We start from the raw sequence: 20,187 nt of genomic DNA, 5'->3' as shown, positions 1-20,187 counted from the left end.
CATGTTTCTCTCTCTCTCTCTCTCTCTGTCTGTCTGTCTGTCTGTCTGTGTGTGTGTGTGTGTGTGTGTGTGTGTGTGTGTGTGTGTGTGTGTGTGTGTGTGCACGCGTGCACTGATATCACTTTAATGATTTTAATGATCTTATTTCTTTTCATCTTGTTTTACTCCCTGTTCATTCTGCCACCCAGTGACCACCAGACTTCAAGCTGAGAGATGCTGCAAATATACCTCTATTTCACCCTTTTTTCAGGTTCTCGAAGACCCATCAGCAGTTCCAGAATGTGCAAACAATATTAAGGAAGAGCCGAAAGAAAGGGGTGAACAGGATAGAGCAGAGGCTGCTGTAAGTACTTTTGCTGTACCATGTACTATAGTGCAAGGTAGACCCCTAGGTTTTAGAAAAGTTGTGCTAAAATGATTCTTCGTTCTTCCACAGCAGTAAAGAAGAAAGAAAGAAAAAAAAGAAGGGCAAGGGGTAAATATCTGTTCTGTGCCACAGCTTCTAAAGTTGGTAAATTTCTTTTTGGAAGATTCTCATCAGTAAAAAGCATTTATTGCAATTCAGAATCCCTGCAGAGCCAAAAGAAAATGAAAAATATTGTGTGTTAACCATATGACCCACAGATTTTCTGAAAATCTGTTTGGAGGTTTGAAAAGCTCCACAAGTAGCAGAGATAACAGCAGTGCTCGTTGTACATTGGCTTTAATTTTTATCATGACAGTTGCCTCTTGAGTGTAATCTTGTAAATATACTGAGGTGACAAGTCATGGGACCTCCTTTTGTCCGGTCTAGTGAATCAGTTCGATGTGACATGGACTCGATAAGCCATTGGAAGTCCCCGACAGAAATATTGAACCACGATGTTTCAATAGCTATCCATAATTGCGAAGGTGTTGCCAATTTAGGATATTGTGTGTGGACTGACATCTCGATAATGTCCCATAAATGTTGGATGGTATTCATGTTGGGCAATGTGGGTGGCCAAATCATTCGCTTGAATTGTCAAGAATGTTCTTAGATCGCGAACAATTGTTGCCTGGTGACATGACATTCTTGTTTGGGAACATGAAGCCCATCAATCACTGCAAATGGTCTCGAGGTAGCCAACCATAACCATTTCCAGCCAATGTTCTGTTCAGTTGGACCAAATGGCCCAGTCCATTCCATGTAAACTTAGCCCACACGATTATGGAGCCACCACCGAGTCTGTTGACAATGAGGGTCCATATCTTCGTGGGCTCTGTCCCACACTTGAATCCTACCATCAGCTCTTCCCAACTGAAATCTAAACTCATCTGACTGAGCCACTACTTTACAATAACCTTAAGGTCCAACCGATACTGTCATGAGCCCATGACAAGCACTGCAGGTGATGCTGAGCTGTTAGCAAAGGCACTCACATTGCTCATCAGCTGTTGTAGCTTCTTGTTGTTGTGGTCTTCAGTCTTGAGACTGGTTTGTTGCAGCTTTCCATGCTAATCTATCCTATGCAAGCTTCTTCATCTCCCAGTACCTAGTGCAACCTACATCCTTCTGAATCTGTTTAGTGTATTCATCTCTTAGTCTCCCTCTACGATTTCTACCCTCCATGCTGCCCTCCAATACTAAATTGGTGATCCCTTGATGCCTCAGAACATGTCCTACAAACCAGTCCTTTCTTCTAGTCAAGTTGTGCCATAAATTCCTCTTCTCCTCATTTCTATTCAGTACCACCTCATTAGTTACGTGATCTACCCATCTAATCTTCAGCATTCTTCTGCAGCACCACATTTCAAATGCTTCTATTCTCTTCTTGTCTAAACTATTTATTGACCATGTTTCACTTCCATACATGGCTACACCCCATACAAATACTTTCAGAAACGACTTCCTGACGCTTAAATCTATACTCGATGTTAACAAATTTCTCTTCTTCAGAAACGCTTTCCTTGCCATTGCCAGTCTAAATTTTATATCCTTTCTACTTTGACCATCATCAGTTATTTTGCTCCCCAAATAGCAAAACTCCTTTTCTACTTTAAGCATCTCATTTCCTAATCTAATTCCCTCAGCATCACCCAACTTAATTCGACTATATTCCATTGTCCTCGTTTTGATGTTCATCTTATATCCTCCTTTCGAGACACTGTCCATTCTGTTCAACTGATCTTCCAAGTCCTTTGCTGTCTCTGACAGAATTACAATGTCATCATCAAACCTCAAAGTTTGTATTTCTTCTCCATAGATTTTAATTCCTTCTCCGAATTTTTCTTTTGTTTCCTTTACTGCTTGCTCAATATACAGATTGAATAACATCGGGGATAGGTTACAACCCTGTCTCACTCCCTTCTCAACCACTGCTTCCCTTTCATGCTCCTCAACTCTTATAACTGCCATCGGGTTTCTATACAAATTGTAAATAGCCTTTCGCTCCCTGTATTTTACCCCTGCCACCTTCAGAATTTGAAAGAGAGTATTCCAGTCAACATTGTCAAAAGCATTTCTCTAAGTCTACAAATGCTAGAAACATAGGATAACTTTTCCTTAATCTATCTCCTAAGATAAGTTGTAGGGTCATTATTGCCTCACCTGTTCCAACATTTCTACGGAATCCAAACTGATCTTCCCCGAGGTTGACTTCTACCAGTTTTTCCAATCATCTGTAAAGAACTCGTGTTAGACTATTGCAATGCCTAATTTTGGCACACTGTCCTAAAGGACAGATCCGTGATACATCCCACATTGATTTCTGATGTTATGTCGAACAGTGTTACTTGTCTGTTAGCACTGACAACTCTGTGCAAACACCACTGCTCTTGGTCATTAAAATAAGGCCGTCGACCATTGCATTGTCCATGGTGAGAGGCAATGCCTGAAATTTGGTATTTTCGGCACACCCCTGATGCTGTGGAATCAGAATATCGAATTCCATAACAATTTCTGAAATGCAATGGCCTATGTGTCTAACTCCAACTATCATTCTGCATTCAAAGTCTGTTAATTCCCATTGTGATGGCTTTCGTCATCTCAGTGTATAAGGGCTTCCCAGAAGTACGTAACAAACAAAACACAAACATTTTGGGGAAAAAACATCTTATTTCTCTACATAGCCCATTTTCAGTGTGGTACCCTTTTTCCAAATGTGTTCAATATCTCAGGACCCCATTTAAAGTGAGAATTGTCGAGCACTGCAAAATAACCCTCAACTGCAGGCTCCACCTCTTCAATTTTAACAAATCTTTCACCACCAAGTCATTCCTTTAAGTTTGTAAACACAAAATAAACAGAAGAGGCTAAATGTTATGACTAGGGTGCATGAGGAAGTAAATCAAACTTTAACTCATTGTTTTTACCCATCAAGATAATCTATGTATCAACTGGTTCAGTGTCATGACGAAAAGAAACTTTATTTTTTGCTAGATGTGGCCATTTTTGCTTCATTTCATCACTAAAATGCTGCAATAAGTTTACACATTACTCACAAGTGATTGCTTTTCCTTTTTTAAGATAATCAATTCAAATTATCCCATAGGAATCTCAAAAAAATGACTGCATGACCTTGCCTTCCGACGGAACTGTCTGTCTTCTTTGGAGCTGATTCGCCATTTTCAGTCCACTGTTTTGACTCTTCCTCTGTACCAAATGCGAAGTGATGAACCCACATTCATCAACAATTATAAATAGACATAAAAATTTGGCTTTATTGCAGCAAAACATTGCCAAACACTCGACTGAGTTTGTGGTGATGCAGTTTTGTTCCATTGTGAGTAGACGTGGCACACAATTTGTGCACAGCTTTCTAATGTCCAAATTTTCAGTCAGTATGTGATGTACATACAGCACTTTTTGAAATGCATATGGTGTTTGGTAGTTTGTGCAATTTCAGTCGTGGCTGTTCTACCCAATTTTTGGTGTGGCCACCTCATTTGGTCTACACCTACATCTACATCCATACTCCGCAAGCCAACAGACGGTGTGCGGTGGAGGGTACCCTGAGTACCTCTATCGGTTCTCCCTTCTATTCCAGTCTCGTATTGTTTGTGGAAAGAAAGATTGTCGGTATGCCTCTGTGTGGGCTCTAATCTCTCTGATTTTATCCTCATGAACAATATGCTGCTTGACTCCTCAGTGAAGGTATGGTCTCGAAACTTCAACAAAAGCCTGTACCGAGCTACTGAGTGTCTCTCCTGCAAAGTCTTCCACTGGAGTTTATCTATCATCTCCGTAACCACTGCACTGTTCGTCTTAGCAACTTGTGTGGCCTTGTGTAAACTCAGACACCGAATATTTTACTGTAGTAAATGAAGGGGCAGATTCCCCCAGTAGAAAATAGCTCAGCTTTAATATTAGTTAGACTAAGACCTTTCAAATGAAGGTAGTGTTATTACATAACAATGACAAGTTCATCCACTTTCACAAATTTTCTGAGAGCATTCACTGTTGAAGGCTGCCGCAGAAATACCATAGGGATACTGGCTGCCTTTTGTAGCTGTAGCGACTTTCCTGCTAATTTCTTGATGTTTATTTGTACTTATTCTAATTTTGTGCGAACTCTAGCAGATTAATGGCAGTTAATAAAAAATGTTCATAGACTCCCTTGTGTAAACTGGAGAATCATGTACCTCACACCACCTTTCTGAAATGAAATGGCTGTAGATCACATTGTGTGAATGTGTGTCTGGGACAATGTGACCTTTCGTGTTTGCTTTGATAGGTGCCATCAAATATGGTAGATCCTGTTTGGGGATCTACACTTAACTTTACAGTACTCATTGGAAATTAATTTCAAAACAGTGACAGGTATTCTGGCATGAACTTCAGTGAACATACCTTAAAGCCTAGTAGTGTGCTGCCTCCCCCCCTCCCATCTAACACCCCCCCCCCCCCTCTGCCCCCTCCCATCCAAATATGAAACTTCGTTAGTTTATTAGAGTATTGTATTCCCAATATTACTTCACTAGATTACCAGTCTTCCTCGGTTGCTACTTTGATTCTGTTTATTTTACAGAAGTGATTACAAATTACTCCTATTTTGCAATTGAAATCTTTGTTTCCTGCAAAAAAAAAGTTTAAGGCATTTTCAGTGCACTGCAGAGGAAGTAAATGAAACTATTATTTGCTTCACTATAAATGTAATGTGTAGACTTCTGTAGTAGCACTTTAGGTGACTTTAATATCCACCTTATTTAAAAGTAAATGCTGCAAACTGTGCAGTTTTGTGTCACAGAACAGCAATTTATTCCCACTAATGCACAACTTAGCAAGGTGGGGTAGTACAGTTCAGTGAATACTTGTATAACTGTGCCTAAACATGTAAGTTAAACATGTTTGATTAAAAACAGTATTATGAAAAGGATAGTTGCTAATCATCATATGGCGGTAATGCTGAGTCGCTGCTAGGCACAATAAAAAAGGATTGTCTCATAGCTGCCGGAGACTGTGGTTTGTGTGTGTGTGTGTGTGTGTGTGTGTGTGTGTGTGTGTGTGTGTGTGTGTGTTTGTGTTTGTGTGTGTGTGTGATTGGGGGGGGGGGGGGCGAGAGAGAGAGAGAGAGAGAGAGAGAGAGAGAGAGAGAGAGAGAGAGAGAGAAGGCTCCACTGATGCAGAGAGAGAGAGAGAGAGAGAGAGAGAGAGAGAGAGAAGGCTCCACTGATGCCCCTGGAAGGGCATGTCCCTCCTCACAACATGGGCCTGACCTGTTATTGATGGCTGTTACCATGTCCTCATTTGTGATGGATGGTGACCCAGCAGCATGATTGTCTCAAGCCCATTCGCCTCCCATTTGGATATCTGCTCTGTGTTTATGCAATGGAACTGAAATGGATAATACCGTTGAGTCCCAAAGTTAAATCCCTTACCGTGTTTCAGTTGGTAGCTTGCGTCGTTCTGTAGGAATCTCATTTTACTAATGCTCGGTCACCAACACCTCATTGGCTCTGTGCCCTTTGAAGGCTTCCAGTGGTGTCTGTACAGATATTGTCAGTACATGTATCTACCTTCGTACCTGATTGGAAGCAGTTGCCGTCCGGGTCCACTTGGACTCTGCAGTCAAGGTTTGCAATCTTTATCTTTCTCTGACAGACCACCTACACCTGCTGCCCTAACTGCCCTACTTCAGTAATTCTCTCTCCCTCCCTCCCATCCTTCTTCTTGGGGAATTTGATGCCCATCGCCCTTTGTTGAACAGTGCTTCAGTGCCCCCCCCCCCCCCCCCTCCCTCCCTCCCTCCCTCCCTGAGTCGGGGCTCCTCATGACCAATTTGACCAATTTCTTAAAAAAACAATGCCTTCTTAATGATGGTTCTTTACTCATTTTAGAGCTGCATACGGCACTTTCTTTGCCATTGATCTTTAGCTTACTTTCCTTCCCTTCTCCTTTCCTTGCACTGGTTGCCACATGACCACCTCTGTGGTAGTGGCCTGTTGATTCTCTTGTTCCCTTTCTGCCTGCTGATGACTGGGTAACCCCACAGGGCTTTCATTCACGCTTGATTGGCCTCTGTATACCTTCTGAGTCATGTTGTCATCATCTTTGTCACGTTTTATTGATGACGTCGTCCATAATCTATCTGATAAGACAATCCGGGCTGCCGGCATTGCTGTTCCCCACTTGACCGGGCCCATTCACTGTTGCCAGTTCTGTGGTGGAACAACGCCATTGCCACTGCTATCTGCAATTGTCACACCTTGCAACATCTCAAGCGGTACTGGTCCTCCGCCAGTCTTATTGCTTTTAAATGTCTTCATACTGAAGCCCGTTACTTAATCAAACAGAGCAAGTGGATGTGTTGGGAATGCTTTGTCTCCTCTCTTCGTTCTTCTGTCCCATCATCACGGATGTGAGCTACACTCCACATCTCCCAAGGCAGGCATTGATTCTGGACCTTACCCTTCCATGTGGCCTGCGTAAAGATCCAATAGTTCTTGCAGAACACTCTGTGAACAATTTTGTGATGGTATCGGCATCAACCTAGTATCCAACTGCCTTCGTCCTCCAGAAACAGCAGGCTGAAGCTTTCCACATATGTTTGCTGCCTTGTCAAGTGGAATCCTACAATGCACACTATACTGAATGGAAGCTTCTTCTGGTCCTCTCTTCTTCTCATGATTCAGGTCCTGGGCCTGATCCCATCCATAACCAATTGCTTCAACAGTGGCGAAATCTTCTCCAGGTGCTTACCTTATTTACTCGAATCTAAGCCGCACTTTTTTCCGTTTTGTAATCCAAAAAACCACCTACTGCTTACAATCGAGTGCAAAGTAAGCGGAAGTTCTGAAAAATGTTGGTAGGAGCCGCCACAACTAACTTCTGCCGTCGAATATATGTAGCTCTACACAGGCATGCTTTGCAGACACAAAGATAAATACTGGCGCCAAAACCTCTGCGTCAATAAATAAACTAAAAAAAAAAAAGGTAGAAGACGAACATTCTCTCCGCCCCGAGTTTCGAACACTGCATTTTCATACATTATCCAACAAAGTAAATAGAAATTCCGTATTGTTCTCTTCAAGTGTAGATGCCTTTCAAATATTCACAACAACAATAATAAATTTCTTTACATAAAAATACCAACAATGCACAAGGCTTTACAATTGTTGCACGAGTTGATATGCTGGGGCTCATTAAGATTTCATGTAGCAGCACCTATTGCTTCGTGGAAGTTTGTGAAGTGCTTGTTGGTGTTAGTGAACTATAATGAAGTGCTTTCATTATAATGCCAAATTCAGTTTGCGGAACAAAGTTCTAACTGTGCTGCAGGTCTGCGATACTGGATTGATGAGAGAAACGTCAGGCGATGGCGACTGCAGAGAGACAAATTATTTGAATGTTCGAGTAGCAGGAAAGCATTTAGTGGGCCAATGTGTGGCTGATATCATACACTAGAAGTGATTTTAGATGAATTTGTTAAGGAACGGTGTCAGAAATTCCTGCCCATGAACACCGAAATTTTAAAAATTAAGACACATGACTCTACTAGAGAGCAAAAAATCGAAAATTTTAAGGCTAGCCGCAGTTGGATTGTGGTGGTAGCACGCACAAAAGCAAGCCATGCCGCGGTTTGTGACAGGTCGTAAACACTCATTATCAGAATGCAACCAACAATGCACGACACGGAACAATAATGCATTTTCAGCTTAGAGTGAAGTAAACACCTATAACAAAGAGAATGGCACTTATCAGATCAAAGCAAAATAAGCAGTCGATTCAAACCAGACTAAGCATGTGAAAAAGGAAGGGTACCCGTATAAATACGGACGGAGCACCTGACACATAGCAATGGCTACCTGGTAAAGCTTAACTGCTAAGCTTACAACTCGAACCAAACTACTGCAGCTGTTCCTTCATCCATTCGACCTAAATTGTGTCTCATGTTACAATGGACCAACTGTGTTTCGATTTGGAGGTGCTGTCTAAAATTTTTCTCTCCCCTTGAATTTAGAGTCTCAAATTTCAGGTGAGGCTTAGATTCGGGAAAATTTTTTTCCTTGATTTCGAGTCTCATTTTTCAGGTGCGGCTTAGATTCGAGTGCGGCTTAGATTTGAGTAAATACGGTAACTGTATTTGGCTCCAAGGCATTTTCCCCTCTCAGTAAAGAGACACTGTTGTGGATCCAGTCCATAAGCCCGGCAAGGATCTGCCGCCCCTTATTAGTTTCCGGCCAGTCAGTCTGACCAGTGTCTCCTCCAAGTTACTAAAAGGGATGGTGGCTCATTTGCTCAGTTGGGTCCTCTAATCTCGTCACATTTTATCTCGTTACTGGTGCACCTTTCAGGAGGGACCGCCTCTGATCGATCGTCTCCATTAATTGAAAACTGCAGTTCAGCAGGCCTTCTTCCCAGTGCCGTCCTCTTGTTGTGGTTTTCTTCGATCATAAGGGCTACGACACAGCTCGGCTCCATCACATCCTCCTCGGGCTTCACGAGTAGGAGTATGTAAGGCCCCGTACTGATTTTTTATTCCCAAGTTCGTGTCTCACCAGTCGTTCAGAATTCGGGTTCACAACTTTTCTGGCAAAGGAAGTGGAAAATAATAGTCCTACGACACTACGTTCTTGTTACATGAAGTGCAAAAGTTTACATTTTTGGACATCTAAACTAGGTTGCGAGTCACTGCACCACTTTGAAATCTTATGAAGATCTGACAGAATATTTGTGCAGCCTTTTTGACACAGTATTTCATTGTAGATAACTGCGTCATTTGCAGGAATTCTAAGGTTCCTGTTAATATTGTCTGCAAGGTCATTAATATAGAACATGAACAGAAAGGGTCCCAAACATCACCACCTACAGACAAGACAAGACAAAACAAGCATATTGTGACAGCATAGTCAAGTGGCGATTGTCATATAAAGCAGCCAACACCAAAAGAATTGTGTGGCTCATAAATTTAGCAATTTTTGAGTTGACACTTAAGTGAGGTCAGTAAACAGCAAAAAAAACATATAGTTATTTATTTGGAAATGGGGCATAAACAATTAAGAACATGTACCTACAATTAATTTCATGCATACAGTGTGACTATAAAGTTTGTAAACAAAGCTGCTGAGATATTTGAAGAAATGTTTTAGTTCCATGCTAATGAGCGGTTAGTAATATATGGGGCATTTTTAAACACAGCTTACAGCAGTTGTTCAGGAAAACATTCACATGTGTTCCAAATATTTTCATACACTAATACTAAGACATGCATGCCACAGTTGGTTGTATTCACATTGTTCTCTGTTACCAGTACAAGATCAAGAACAAATTGAATGGCTAGAATTTTGTTTAATGAACCTGCTTTTGAGTAGGCACCCACTGTGAAATGAAATGATTATGAATAACAGGATACACCAATATAATGTAAATGGACAGATAATACAATCTATTCACCAAGTGGCTGCAGGGGAAAAAAAACACACACACACACACACACACACACACACACACACACACACACACACACAGAGAGAGAGAGAGAGAGAGAGAGAGAGAGAGAGAGAGAGAGAGAGAGAGAGAGATATTTAACTTTCCACAAACTTTCGAAGCCAGTGGCTCGGAAGGAAGAGTGTTCAAGGAAAAGGACTAGAGACGTTTAGGGAAAGGGGCACAGCTTAGAAAAGTAATCCAGAACCCTAGGTGAGGGGAAAGTAAGTATCCCCTGACCCGATGTTCTGGGTGACTTTTCTAAATTGTACCTCTTTCCCTAAACCTCTGCTTGAAAGTGGAGATGCCGTAAGTGCTGATAAAGAGACTGCATCACTCTGTCCAGAGAAACTGGTGATAGACGGGGGCAATAGCAACAAAATCATTGTAAATAGAGATGGGTCATTTGTGAACTAACGGGTCCAAAGGAATGGTTCATCAAGATGAACGGAATGAGTGAGGAATGAATTCTAAGGAATGGTCTTTCATAGTTCACTTTGGTCTACTTTCTACTTACAGTTCCTGGGAATGGGAAATAGTCGGTCTTGTTCCCGCAACAGCACGTCGGCCAGTCTCGTTCCAGCCTCGGTCCCGTTCCCGTCTGTCTCGGTCTTGGTCTCCCTCAGGTGGACTCGTCCTTCTTCACGTGGCCACTCATTGCAGTTCCACTGCCGACTGCTCATAGTTCAGTATCGAGTTGTTAGTTTCATTCGCTGCGCACGCCAATTCTAGATCTGTTTCAAACCTTTTTTTGAGCTCTGAACTTCTGGTTCTTTTTGTAATCTATTCAGCGTGCAAGACTGGTAATTAAAATGTATTTTATAATTACTTAAATTACATAAAAATTATGGAATAGTATGGAATACACACATCTTTTCAGGTAACAAAACGGCATATCAGCTTACTTCACTATTTCGATAAACAGCAGAAGAAATACTTGTAAAAAGCCAAGATTTTTTAGTTATTATACATGCAAAGGAAGTCAGCACGGCACACACAGTTGGGCATTTTCTGCATTTTTTTGATCCAAGGTAAAACAGCATGTTCATTGATATGGGAGGCAGACCGACTTACAACTGAGTGAAGCCCACGCTCCATAATCGAGTGTCTGGTGTCACATTGTGTAAAGAGAATATGATGACTTGTACAACATTATTTCAGTGGTACGGGGTGGCGCACGAAATATCGGCCCCGAGTACTAGACTGCTCATTGTCGCCCACCAATTGTCATCTATTGTTTCGAAGTTGTTGTTTGCATTAGCTTATTTATCATTTCTTCAATGCCTAATTATTACATGTTTATCTATTCTATGCTCATAGCGGTCAACAAATCGTCCGTAATTGGTGAGCAATCTGTACACGGGGCCGGCTTTTGTGCACCACCTTATATTATTTCGTAGTGATCAGCCAGATAATACTACAGTTGGCTAAATGAGAGGTTTTGCAGAATCACGAAAATTACAAGTGTGTGAGAATTCTGTTATGAATAAAAACTCTGTACTCCAGGGGAGAGGAAAGTGCCCCTCTTGGCACCTCCCATCTTCAGTCCCTATGCTACTAATTTTACATTTTTCATAGGAACCATATACCAAGCACAAATGAACGGTGAACAAGTAAAGATGAACGGTTCCCAAATAAGAGTGATCACCAGTGAACTAGTTCCCAAGGATGAACAAGTTTGCCCATCTCTAAGAGTAAACGTTGATGAAACTGGTCTCTGCTAGAAGAAGGTGCCTAAAAAAGTTTTATTGGGCATGAAGAGAGAATCTTTCCTGGTTGTAAAGCCACCAAAGGTAAATTGACAGTGATGGTTGGTTTGAATGTAGCTGGTGATTGTAAATTAAAACCTCTCTCTAAAGCTGTGTTGCCTGTGATTTGGAAGGTGAATGCTGAAGCTTGGGAGCAGCTTCTTCCCCCCCCCCCCCCCCCCCCCTCCACCCCCCCCCTCCCCCACGCCCCTCCCCTTTTTTTTTTTACTCATTTGGTCATTACTTCATACCTCAAGACAGATATTATTGCCAATTACAACAAATCCTATTTAAAGTGATTCTGTTAATCGACAACATACCAGGTCCTTCTCCTGTTGTTTGCGCATCTGCGCAAAGCTATGGGACAAAACAAGCTCTCTGTCAGACTTTCGGAAGCAAATCAATGTTTTAGTTGCTGTGAGAATTATTGATCAATTTCAGAATGAAGTTTCACAAAATGCTTTAATTGGCATCTGGAAAAACTGTGTCGATTTATTTTCACTTCTTAAATACAGGGGTAATCAGCACCAGGTCCTGATCAGATTGATAATGTGACTGGAGTCAATTTCACTGGCTGATTGAATTGTTTGATTCACACAATTGGGAGCTGACAGTTGATGGGCTTATAGAAACGCATGAGCAAGAGCTGAACATTGAACAACCTGATTCTTCAGGCCCAGTTCAACCAGATGATCAATTGACAGCTCCAAACTTGACAGATGGCCTCAGTTCAATAGAAAAAGTTGAAAATTTTAGTAAAAGTGGATTCAAACAAAATGCCCTTTCCTGCTTCAAAACAGGGAATAAAAAATTTATTAGTGTGCTACAATGAAATATTGTGCAGGAAGCATAAAAATTTGACACATCGCATGAAATTGTTAGTGTTAATGAAGCCTTCTATATCACAATAACTTAGATTTACATCATTGTATGCAGTAATACTTTACAGTAACATAATGTAGTGTGTTATTGAACACTTTTAGTAAACATTTTCCTTCTAATTTACATTGTCTTCTTTAGTGTCTCGTCCCAATGGAATATAATTTGTACATATTTGTATGCAGAATAGATTACCATCTTATGCAGATTCAACTTACACAGTTATTGATCGGTCCCATCTATCGCACGATTCCGGGGCATTACAATATTTAGAAAACAAGTTTTCTTCACATTTTTTAGCCAAGGGGGATGAAGAAGTTTCTCTAAGTCCATCTGTACGCAGAGCAACTGAAAAGGAACGGAACAGGCAGGTGCTCTAGATTGGCAACTGATTGCTGACTGCCTGCTAATACAGTTGACGCACTGCTCAACTCTAAAGTGAGAAGCTGAAAAAACAACAAACAAAACTTTGTACTTCCAGAGAAACATAAACTGCAGGCTGCTGCTAAAGCCGAGGAACTGCAGCAGGCAGATTCAAAATTTATAGCTCTTTGTAGAAAGGCTGTCCACCCCCTTAGATGGACAGTCAGAACGTCTGTCATGCAGCGGGTCCAGGTTCACTTCCTGGCCTGTTTGGAGATTTTCCTCCCATCGGGGAGTGGATGTTCTGTTGTCCTTGTCATCATTTCATCATCATTGGCATGCAAGTCACCCAATGTGGTGTCAGGTGAAAAGAATAGCAGCTCACCGGCCAAACTTCCCCAGGTGGGACTCCAGGCCATCAATGCCATGTGATCGTCACATCACGTAGACTGTCTAGGCAACGCTACAGTGATTTGGTGCGTTGATTGCTCCAGGCATTACTTTTATTTTCAAAAGCTAGATGTCTTGAGATTTGTATATACAGAAATATAATGTGTTGATTTGTGCTCCTTAAATTGTTTGTATGTGAACCCCATTGTGTGTACTCGTATTGGAGATATGTTGTTTTTCTGTCATTTTCCCACTATTTTCACTGTTTATTTGCACATGAGAATGTAATTTAATAGAATGACACAGTTGCTGCTAGTCACACAAAAGAATACTCCCAGTACAATTTACATTTTTTTGTAAATTTGCTCCCATTGACATACCGATAAAGTTATTTTTATGTATGTACACTATATTTTTTTATACAAACTACTTTCCCACTTCATACCACTCTTTCCTTGTCAAATCATTGTTGCAGTAGCCTGGGAGCTTATAGTTGAATAAAATTGTTTTTCGACTTCCCATACAAAGATAAGGTTCACAACCTGTTTGTTCATCTTCAGATTAAATCAGTACAGAACTGTATTTGAGACCACGATTCAACTCAGTGCTCGGCCATGTGGACATGAACCTTTGGCAATTCATTGCTAGCATGTTTCAAACAATTTACTGGCTGGTCACTCAGGAGTCATACCAACTGTAGAGCCCGATTTAACTAAACAGGAAGTGGTTCGAAAGTGACCAGTTACTGGTTCACATTTTAAACAGGTTTCCCTTCAATTGCTCCGTTTCCTCAGGGCCTAAGGATGAGCGTGCATTCCATTTGTATGAACAAGAGTTGTAAACTTCTGTTTGTTATGCCAAGCTATTGCGATACCTAAACATGGATCATTTTCTGTGAGTATTTAGTACTTTGGTGCATGGTCCCTTTATTCATATCTACAGGGTGGTCAGAAATAGTCTAAAAAGCATGTAAAGATGTTCCAGAAGAGGTTGTGCTGTTGAGAAGTAATTGTTAAGAAGGAAATTCAGTATGTTGCATCAGTACCAAACTGTTTAGCATTGAAGTTAGCCGATCAGGTCTCTGTGTACTCAAACTCAAGTGGCCCACGAAAAACAATTGGTGTCACTTGTTCTCATAGCGTAGATGATAGTGCCCAAGACTGCTCAGCCTTTGGCTCAGGTTCAATTCCTGCTACCGTACTATGTTCAGTTTTTGTATTGCTCTCTTGTTTGGTTGTAGGAAACCAAACAAAGAACTCATTTGGCAACTTCATTTCTGGTGGGCTGCTTGAATTTGTGTGCACAATGACCTGATTGACTCACTTCATTGGTAGTTAACTTGGAAGTGGCGCAATGTATCAAATTTTTTTCTTAAGGTATGTTATACCCTGCAGCGCTCTTACAAACTTTTCAGATTGTTATGATAACTCTGTATAATGATATAGTGGTGGACTGTGACACTAAAATGTCCTTTATTAGTGGATATGAATCAAGGAATACTTTCATTAACATATTTCAAGAAGTATTTCCGTAGACATTCGTGATATTTAGCACTGAAATTGGAATATTTTCAGAGATTTCAAACTTAATAGGATGTTGTTGCTATTACAAATGCTGCTGAATTCACTGAACACACACAGTTCCTCAAATCTAGCTCCAACTTATTCTCTTGTGAGAGTTAAATTCATTTTTTGTCATTATTGAGTGCGTTTGTTGTTATATGCATAAACGTGATAAAGCTTTTTTTCTTCCAGTGTGGTCTGATGATTTGTTATTTGTTCTAGGTTGCTCCATTTGCTGAGGATTTTGTTCTTGAGCGGGATACTCTCAACATTAAGAAAGAGGAGGTATGTGTGTGTCATGTTGAGAGCTGCAGATTATTTGATTTTATCAGTGATTTTCTCACCTGTCATGGAGTTCTTCATTTTGTGTATCTGTCGAGGTCTGGGGAACCAGACTGCACAAATTGGATGGTTATATTTAATTACTTTAGTTATTTGTCAAGCATATAACTGAAGCACTAAATCTACATTTTAACTAATTGGTCCCACTTGTACTCGGTGCTAAGCTGAATTTACATAGTCCACAACATGGACAACTGAAAATTTTCACTAATTTATAACAGTTCAGGAATTATGAGTCCTGACTTGGAGCGAGTACTTACCTCTTCTTAGAAACAAAAGTGCAAAACTGTGCCAGTAGGAAAGTGGAATTTGCAAAAATAAAAGAAAAAAAATTCCAATACTAACATTATTACAAATTAACAGCTAATATGAGCTGTTTCAAATCTGAAAAACTGGTGAATACTTCCAACTGATTATGTATTGTGAAACTAGAAAGGTAATGATTACTGTAACACAATTTCAGACAGCTGGCAATGCTTTTGGGGGGGGGGGGGGGGGGGGGGAGAATGGTGTCATCAGTACATCAATTTGCAGTCACACAAGCGGCAATAACTTAAATTAGAATTACAACCTCAGTTCATACAGGTGACTGGCGGAGGTAGTGAAGGCTGCTGGCCTCATCTGCAGGGTGCAAGCAGAGCTCGTGATATGCAGCTTTTTTTTCCCCAGAGTTGATCAAGGTCTTTTGGTTTGGAGCCAAGTGGAGGGTCTCAACCAAAGGCTTTGGCGACTCTGTGACGGTCTTGGCTGCAGATTTCTGAACCTGCATTATCGTATGGAAATTTGTAGGACTCACCTTGATAGGTCAGGGGTGCACTACCAAAGGAAGCAGCTACTCGGGTAGCTGAATACTTGTGGAGTACACATGAGGTTTTTTTTAGGCTAGGTGGTAGTTTGAGTTGCTCAGATGTACACTCACCAGTTGATTCACAGCAAGCCAAATGACATTAAGAATAAAGACACTTTGACTGTCACAATTTTATCAGTAAACTGTTGAAGTACTCATAATAAAGTTCCCGAATTTACTACCTTCCAGGAAAGTTCCACACTCAGATTATTCTTGGGACTGAGAGCTGGCTGAAATCCGAAGTGGAAAGCTGTGAATTATTTAGCGAGTCGTAGAACATCTATTGGAAATACAGACTAGAGGCCATAGGGGGGGGGGGGGGAATTATCATTGCAGTTGACAAAAATATTGTCCGTTTGAGGTGGAAGTTGAGAGCAACGAGTTGAGTGTAAGGAAAACTAAGTTAATTGTTGGATGTTTTTACTGGCCACCCGATTCTGCTGTGGCAGTTCTGGAGTCAATCAAAGAAAGTACATGGTCAGTAGCGTGTAAATACTCAGATCGTGCTGTACTAGTTGGAGCCGACATTAACCTGCCCAGTATAGCCTAGGGTGTCTATGGATTCATTGTGAGGAGTACAGACAGTCGTGGAAATACTTTTGAACATGTGTTTTGAAAATAGGCTTGAGCAGCTAGTTCGGCAGCCCACACGCAACAGAAATATCTTAGACCTTGTAGCAAAAAATAGGCCAAATCTTATCGACAATGTCGGTATAGAAATGGGATTAGTTATATGATATAGCAACTATGATTATGAAAGTTAATCAGTTACGAAGGCTAGGAGACTTTTGCAGGTAGGTAGAACAGATAAGCAGTGAGACAGTGAATTGGCATAACTTAGTACCAGCAAGGAATAATGGGCAAAGTATAAGCAGATCGTAAATTGTGGTCAGGAGAGTTACGTGCTTAGTAAATGGAAAAAGGATGGAAGAGACCGGCCATGGTTTAATTATGAAACTCTTAAGATGCTGAGGAAGCAGAAGCTGTTGCATTATAGGTTCAAAAGGGGATGCACAACTGACGACAACCGAAGGTTAGTAGGTATTCGTGTGACTGTGAAAAGATCTATGTGCAAAGCATACAACTACCACAGTCACACCTTAGCAAAATACCTGGCAGAGAACCCTAGAAAATTCTAGTCATATGTAAAATTGCTAACCAGGTCTAAGGCTTCCATTCAGGATGTTGTTGACAAGTTTGGTGTGGCATTTGAAGATAGCAAAATGAAAGCTGAAATTTTAAATTTCACATTCAAGAAATCATTCTCGCAGAAGAACCGTACAAACATACCGTCATTTGACCATCAGACAGAATCCTGTATGGATGACAGAAATAAGCATAGACTATGTAATCAAAAGTATCAGGTCACCTGGCTGAAAATGACTTAAAAGTTTGTGGCGCCCTCAGTCGGTAATATTTAAATTAAATATGGTGTTGGCATACGTTCAATCAGGTGCTGGAAGTTTTCTCAGGGAATGGCAGCCCATTCTTCATGGAGTGCTGCACTGAGGAGAGGTATCGATGTCGGTCGGTTAAAGGAGAGGTATCGATGTCGGTCGGTTAAGGCTGGCACGAAGTCGGTGTTCCAATACATCCCAAAGGTGTTCTATAGGATTCAGGCCAGGACTCTGTGCAGGCCAGTCCATTACAGGGTTGTTTTTGTCATGTAACCACTCCGCCACATACCGTGAATTATGAGCAGGTGCTTGATTGTGTTAAGAAGCAATCGCCATCCCCGAATTGCTCTTCAACAGTGGGGAGCAAGAAGGTGCTTGAAAAATCAATGCCGGCCGTGGTGGTCTCGTGGTTAAGGCGCTCAGTCCGGAACCGCGAGACTGCTACAATCGCAGGTTCGAATCCTGCCTCAGGCATGGATGTGTGTGATGTCCTTAGGTTAGTTAGGTTTAAGTAGTTCTAAGTTCTAGGAGACTGATGACCACAGATGTTAAGTCCCATAGTGCTCAGAGCCATTTGAACCATTTTTTGAAAAATCAATGTAGGCCTGTGCTGTGACAGTGCCATGCAAAACAACAAGGGGTGCAATCCCCTCCATGAAAAACATGACCACACTATAACTTGCAAATTTTACTGTTGGCACTGCATACACTAGCAGATGATGATCACCGGACATTCGCCCTACCCACACCCTGCCGTCGGATCGCCACATTGTATACCATGATTTGTCACTCCACACAATGTTTTTACACTGTTCATTCATCCAATATTTACACTCCTTACACCAAGTGAGGTGTCGTTGGGCATTTACCAGTGTAATGTGTGGCTTACGAGCAGCCGCTCGACTGTGAAATCCCAGTTTTGTCACCGCCCGCCTAACTGTCATAGTACTTGCAGTGGATTTTGATGCAGTTTGGAATTCCTGTGTGATGGTTTGGATAGATGTCTGCCTATTACACATTACAACCCTCTTCAGCTATCGGCGGTCTCTGTCAATCAACAGAGTAGGTCGGTCTGTACGCTTTTGTGCTGTACCTGTCCCTTCACATTTCACTTCAGTCACATTGGAAATAGTGGACCTAGGGATGTTTAGGAGTGTGGAAATCTCACATACAGATGTATGAAACAAGTGACATCCAATCACCTGACCATGTTCTAAGTCTGTGAGTTCTGTGGAACACCCCATTCTGCTCTCTCATGATGTCTGACTGTGGAGGCCGCTGGTATGGAATACCTGGCAGTAGGTGGCAGCACAATGCACCTAATATGAAAGACATGTTTTTGGGGGCGTTTGGATACTTTTGATCACATAGTGTACCTAGTATAAAGAAGCAACTTAAAGATTTGAAAACAAATAAATCACCAGTTCTGGATGGAATCCCAGTTTGCTTTTACAAAGAGTATTCTAGGGCATTGGCCCCTTACCTAGCTTGCATTTATCACGAATCTTTCCCCCAGCACGAAATCTGAAACAACTGGAAAAAAGTGCAGGTGACTACAGTATATAAGGAAGGTAAAATAATGGACCAACAAAACTACAGAACTAATATTCCTAACTTGAGTTTGCTGCAGAATCCTTGAACACGTTCTCAGTTTGAATATAAGAAGTTTTCTTGAGGCTTAGCAGCTTGTGTCCGTGCATCAGCATGGTTTTAGAAAGCATTGCTCATGTGAAACTCAGCTTGCCATTTTCTCACAATATACTGAGAACAATGGATGAAGGGCAACAGGCAGATTCCATATATTTAGATTCCTGGAAAGCATTTGACATGGTGCCCCATTACAGGCTGCTAACGAAGGTACGAGCATATGGAATAAGTTCACAGATATGTGAGTGTCTCGAAGACCTTTTAATTGATAAAACCCAGTATGTTGTCCTTGACGGTGAGTGTTCATCAGAGACAAGGGTGTTGGTGGGGGTGCCCTAGGGAGTTGTGATAGGATCGGTATTGTTCTCTATGTACATAAATGATTTGGCAGACATGGTGGGCAGCAGTCTGCGGTTGTTTGCTGATGATGCTGTGGTGTACGGTAAGGTGTTGAAGTTGAGTGACTGTAGTAAGACACAAGATGACTTAGACAAAATTTCCAGTTGGTGTGATGAATGACAGCTAGCACTAAATGTGGAAAAATGTAAGTTAATACGGATTAGTAAGAACAACAAACTTGTAATATTCATCTACAGTATTACAAGTGCCCAGCTTGCCATAGTTAAGTCCTGTAAATATTTAGGCGCAACATTGAAATTCAATATGAGATGGAGCGAGAATGTGAAAATTATGATAGGGAAGGCAAGTGGTCAACTTCTGTTTGTTGGGAGAATTTTAGGAAAGGTTGGTTCACCTGTAAAGGAGGCCACATGTAGTATGCTGGTGCGACATATTCTTGAGTACTGCTCGAATGTTTGAGATACGTACCAGATTGGATTGCAGGAAGACACGAAAGCAATTCAGAGGAGGGTTGCTAGAATTGTTACCGGCAGGTTCGAACAAAACTTAAGTGTTACAGAGAGGCTTCAGGAACTCAAATAGGAAGGCAGTGTTCTTTTCGGGAAGCATTATTGAGAAAATTTAGAGAACGTGCATTTGAAGCTGACTGCCGAACGATTCCGCTCCTACCAACATACATTGCATGTAAGGACAACAAAGATGAGGTACGAGAAATTAGGGCCCGTGCAGAGGCTTACATACAGTTGTTTTTCCCTTGTGTTATTTG

The 20,187-nt window shown here is 41.3% G+C and overlaps 1 protein-coding gene across 1 annotated transcript in view; it reads left to right on the top strand.

Annotated features, from left to right (window-relative positions):
- Nucleotides 1-20,187, top strand: part of LOC126426522 (uncharacterized) — a 102,184-nt gene that overhangs the window by 17,497 nt on the left and 64,500 nt on the right. The window contains exons 3-4 of the mRNA XM_050088426.1: nucleotides 251-343; nucleotides 15,051-15,113. Coding sequence (XP_049944383.1) covers nucleotides 251-343; nucleotides 15,051-15,113 — 156 coding nt within the window. The remainder of the gene's footprint in view (nucleotides 1-250; nucleotides 344-15,050; nucleotides 15,114-20,187) is intronic.

This window comes from Schistocerca serialis, chromosome 11, assembly GCF_023864345.2.
Source record: "Schistocerca serialis cubense isolate TAMUIC-IGC-003099 chromosome 11, iqSchSeri2.2, whole genome shotgun sequence".
In the NCBI taxonomy this organism is placed as follows: domain Eukaryota; kingdom Metazoa; phylum Arthropoda; class Insecta; order Orthoptera; family Acrididae; genus Schistocerca; species Schistocerca serialis.
Note: the sequence above shows the minus strand (reverse complement) of the source record. Positions and strands in the feature narration are given on the sequence as shown.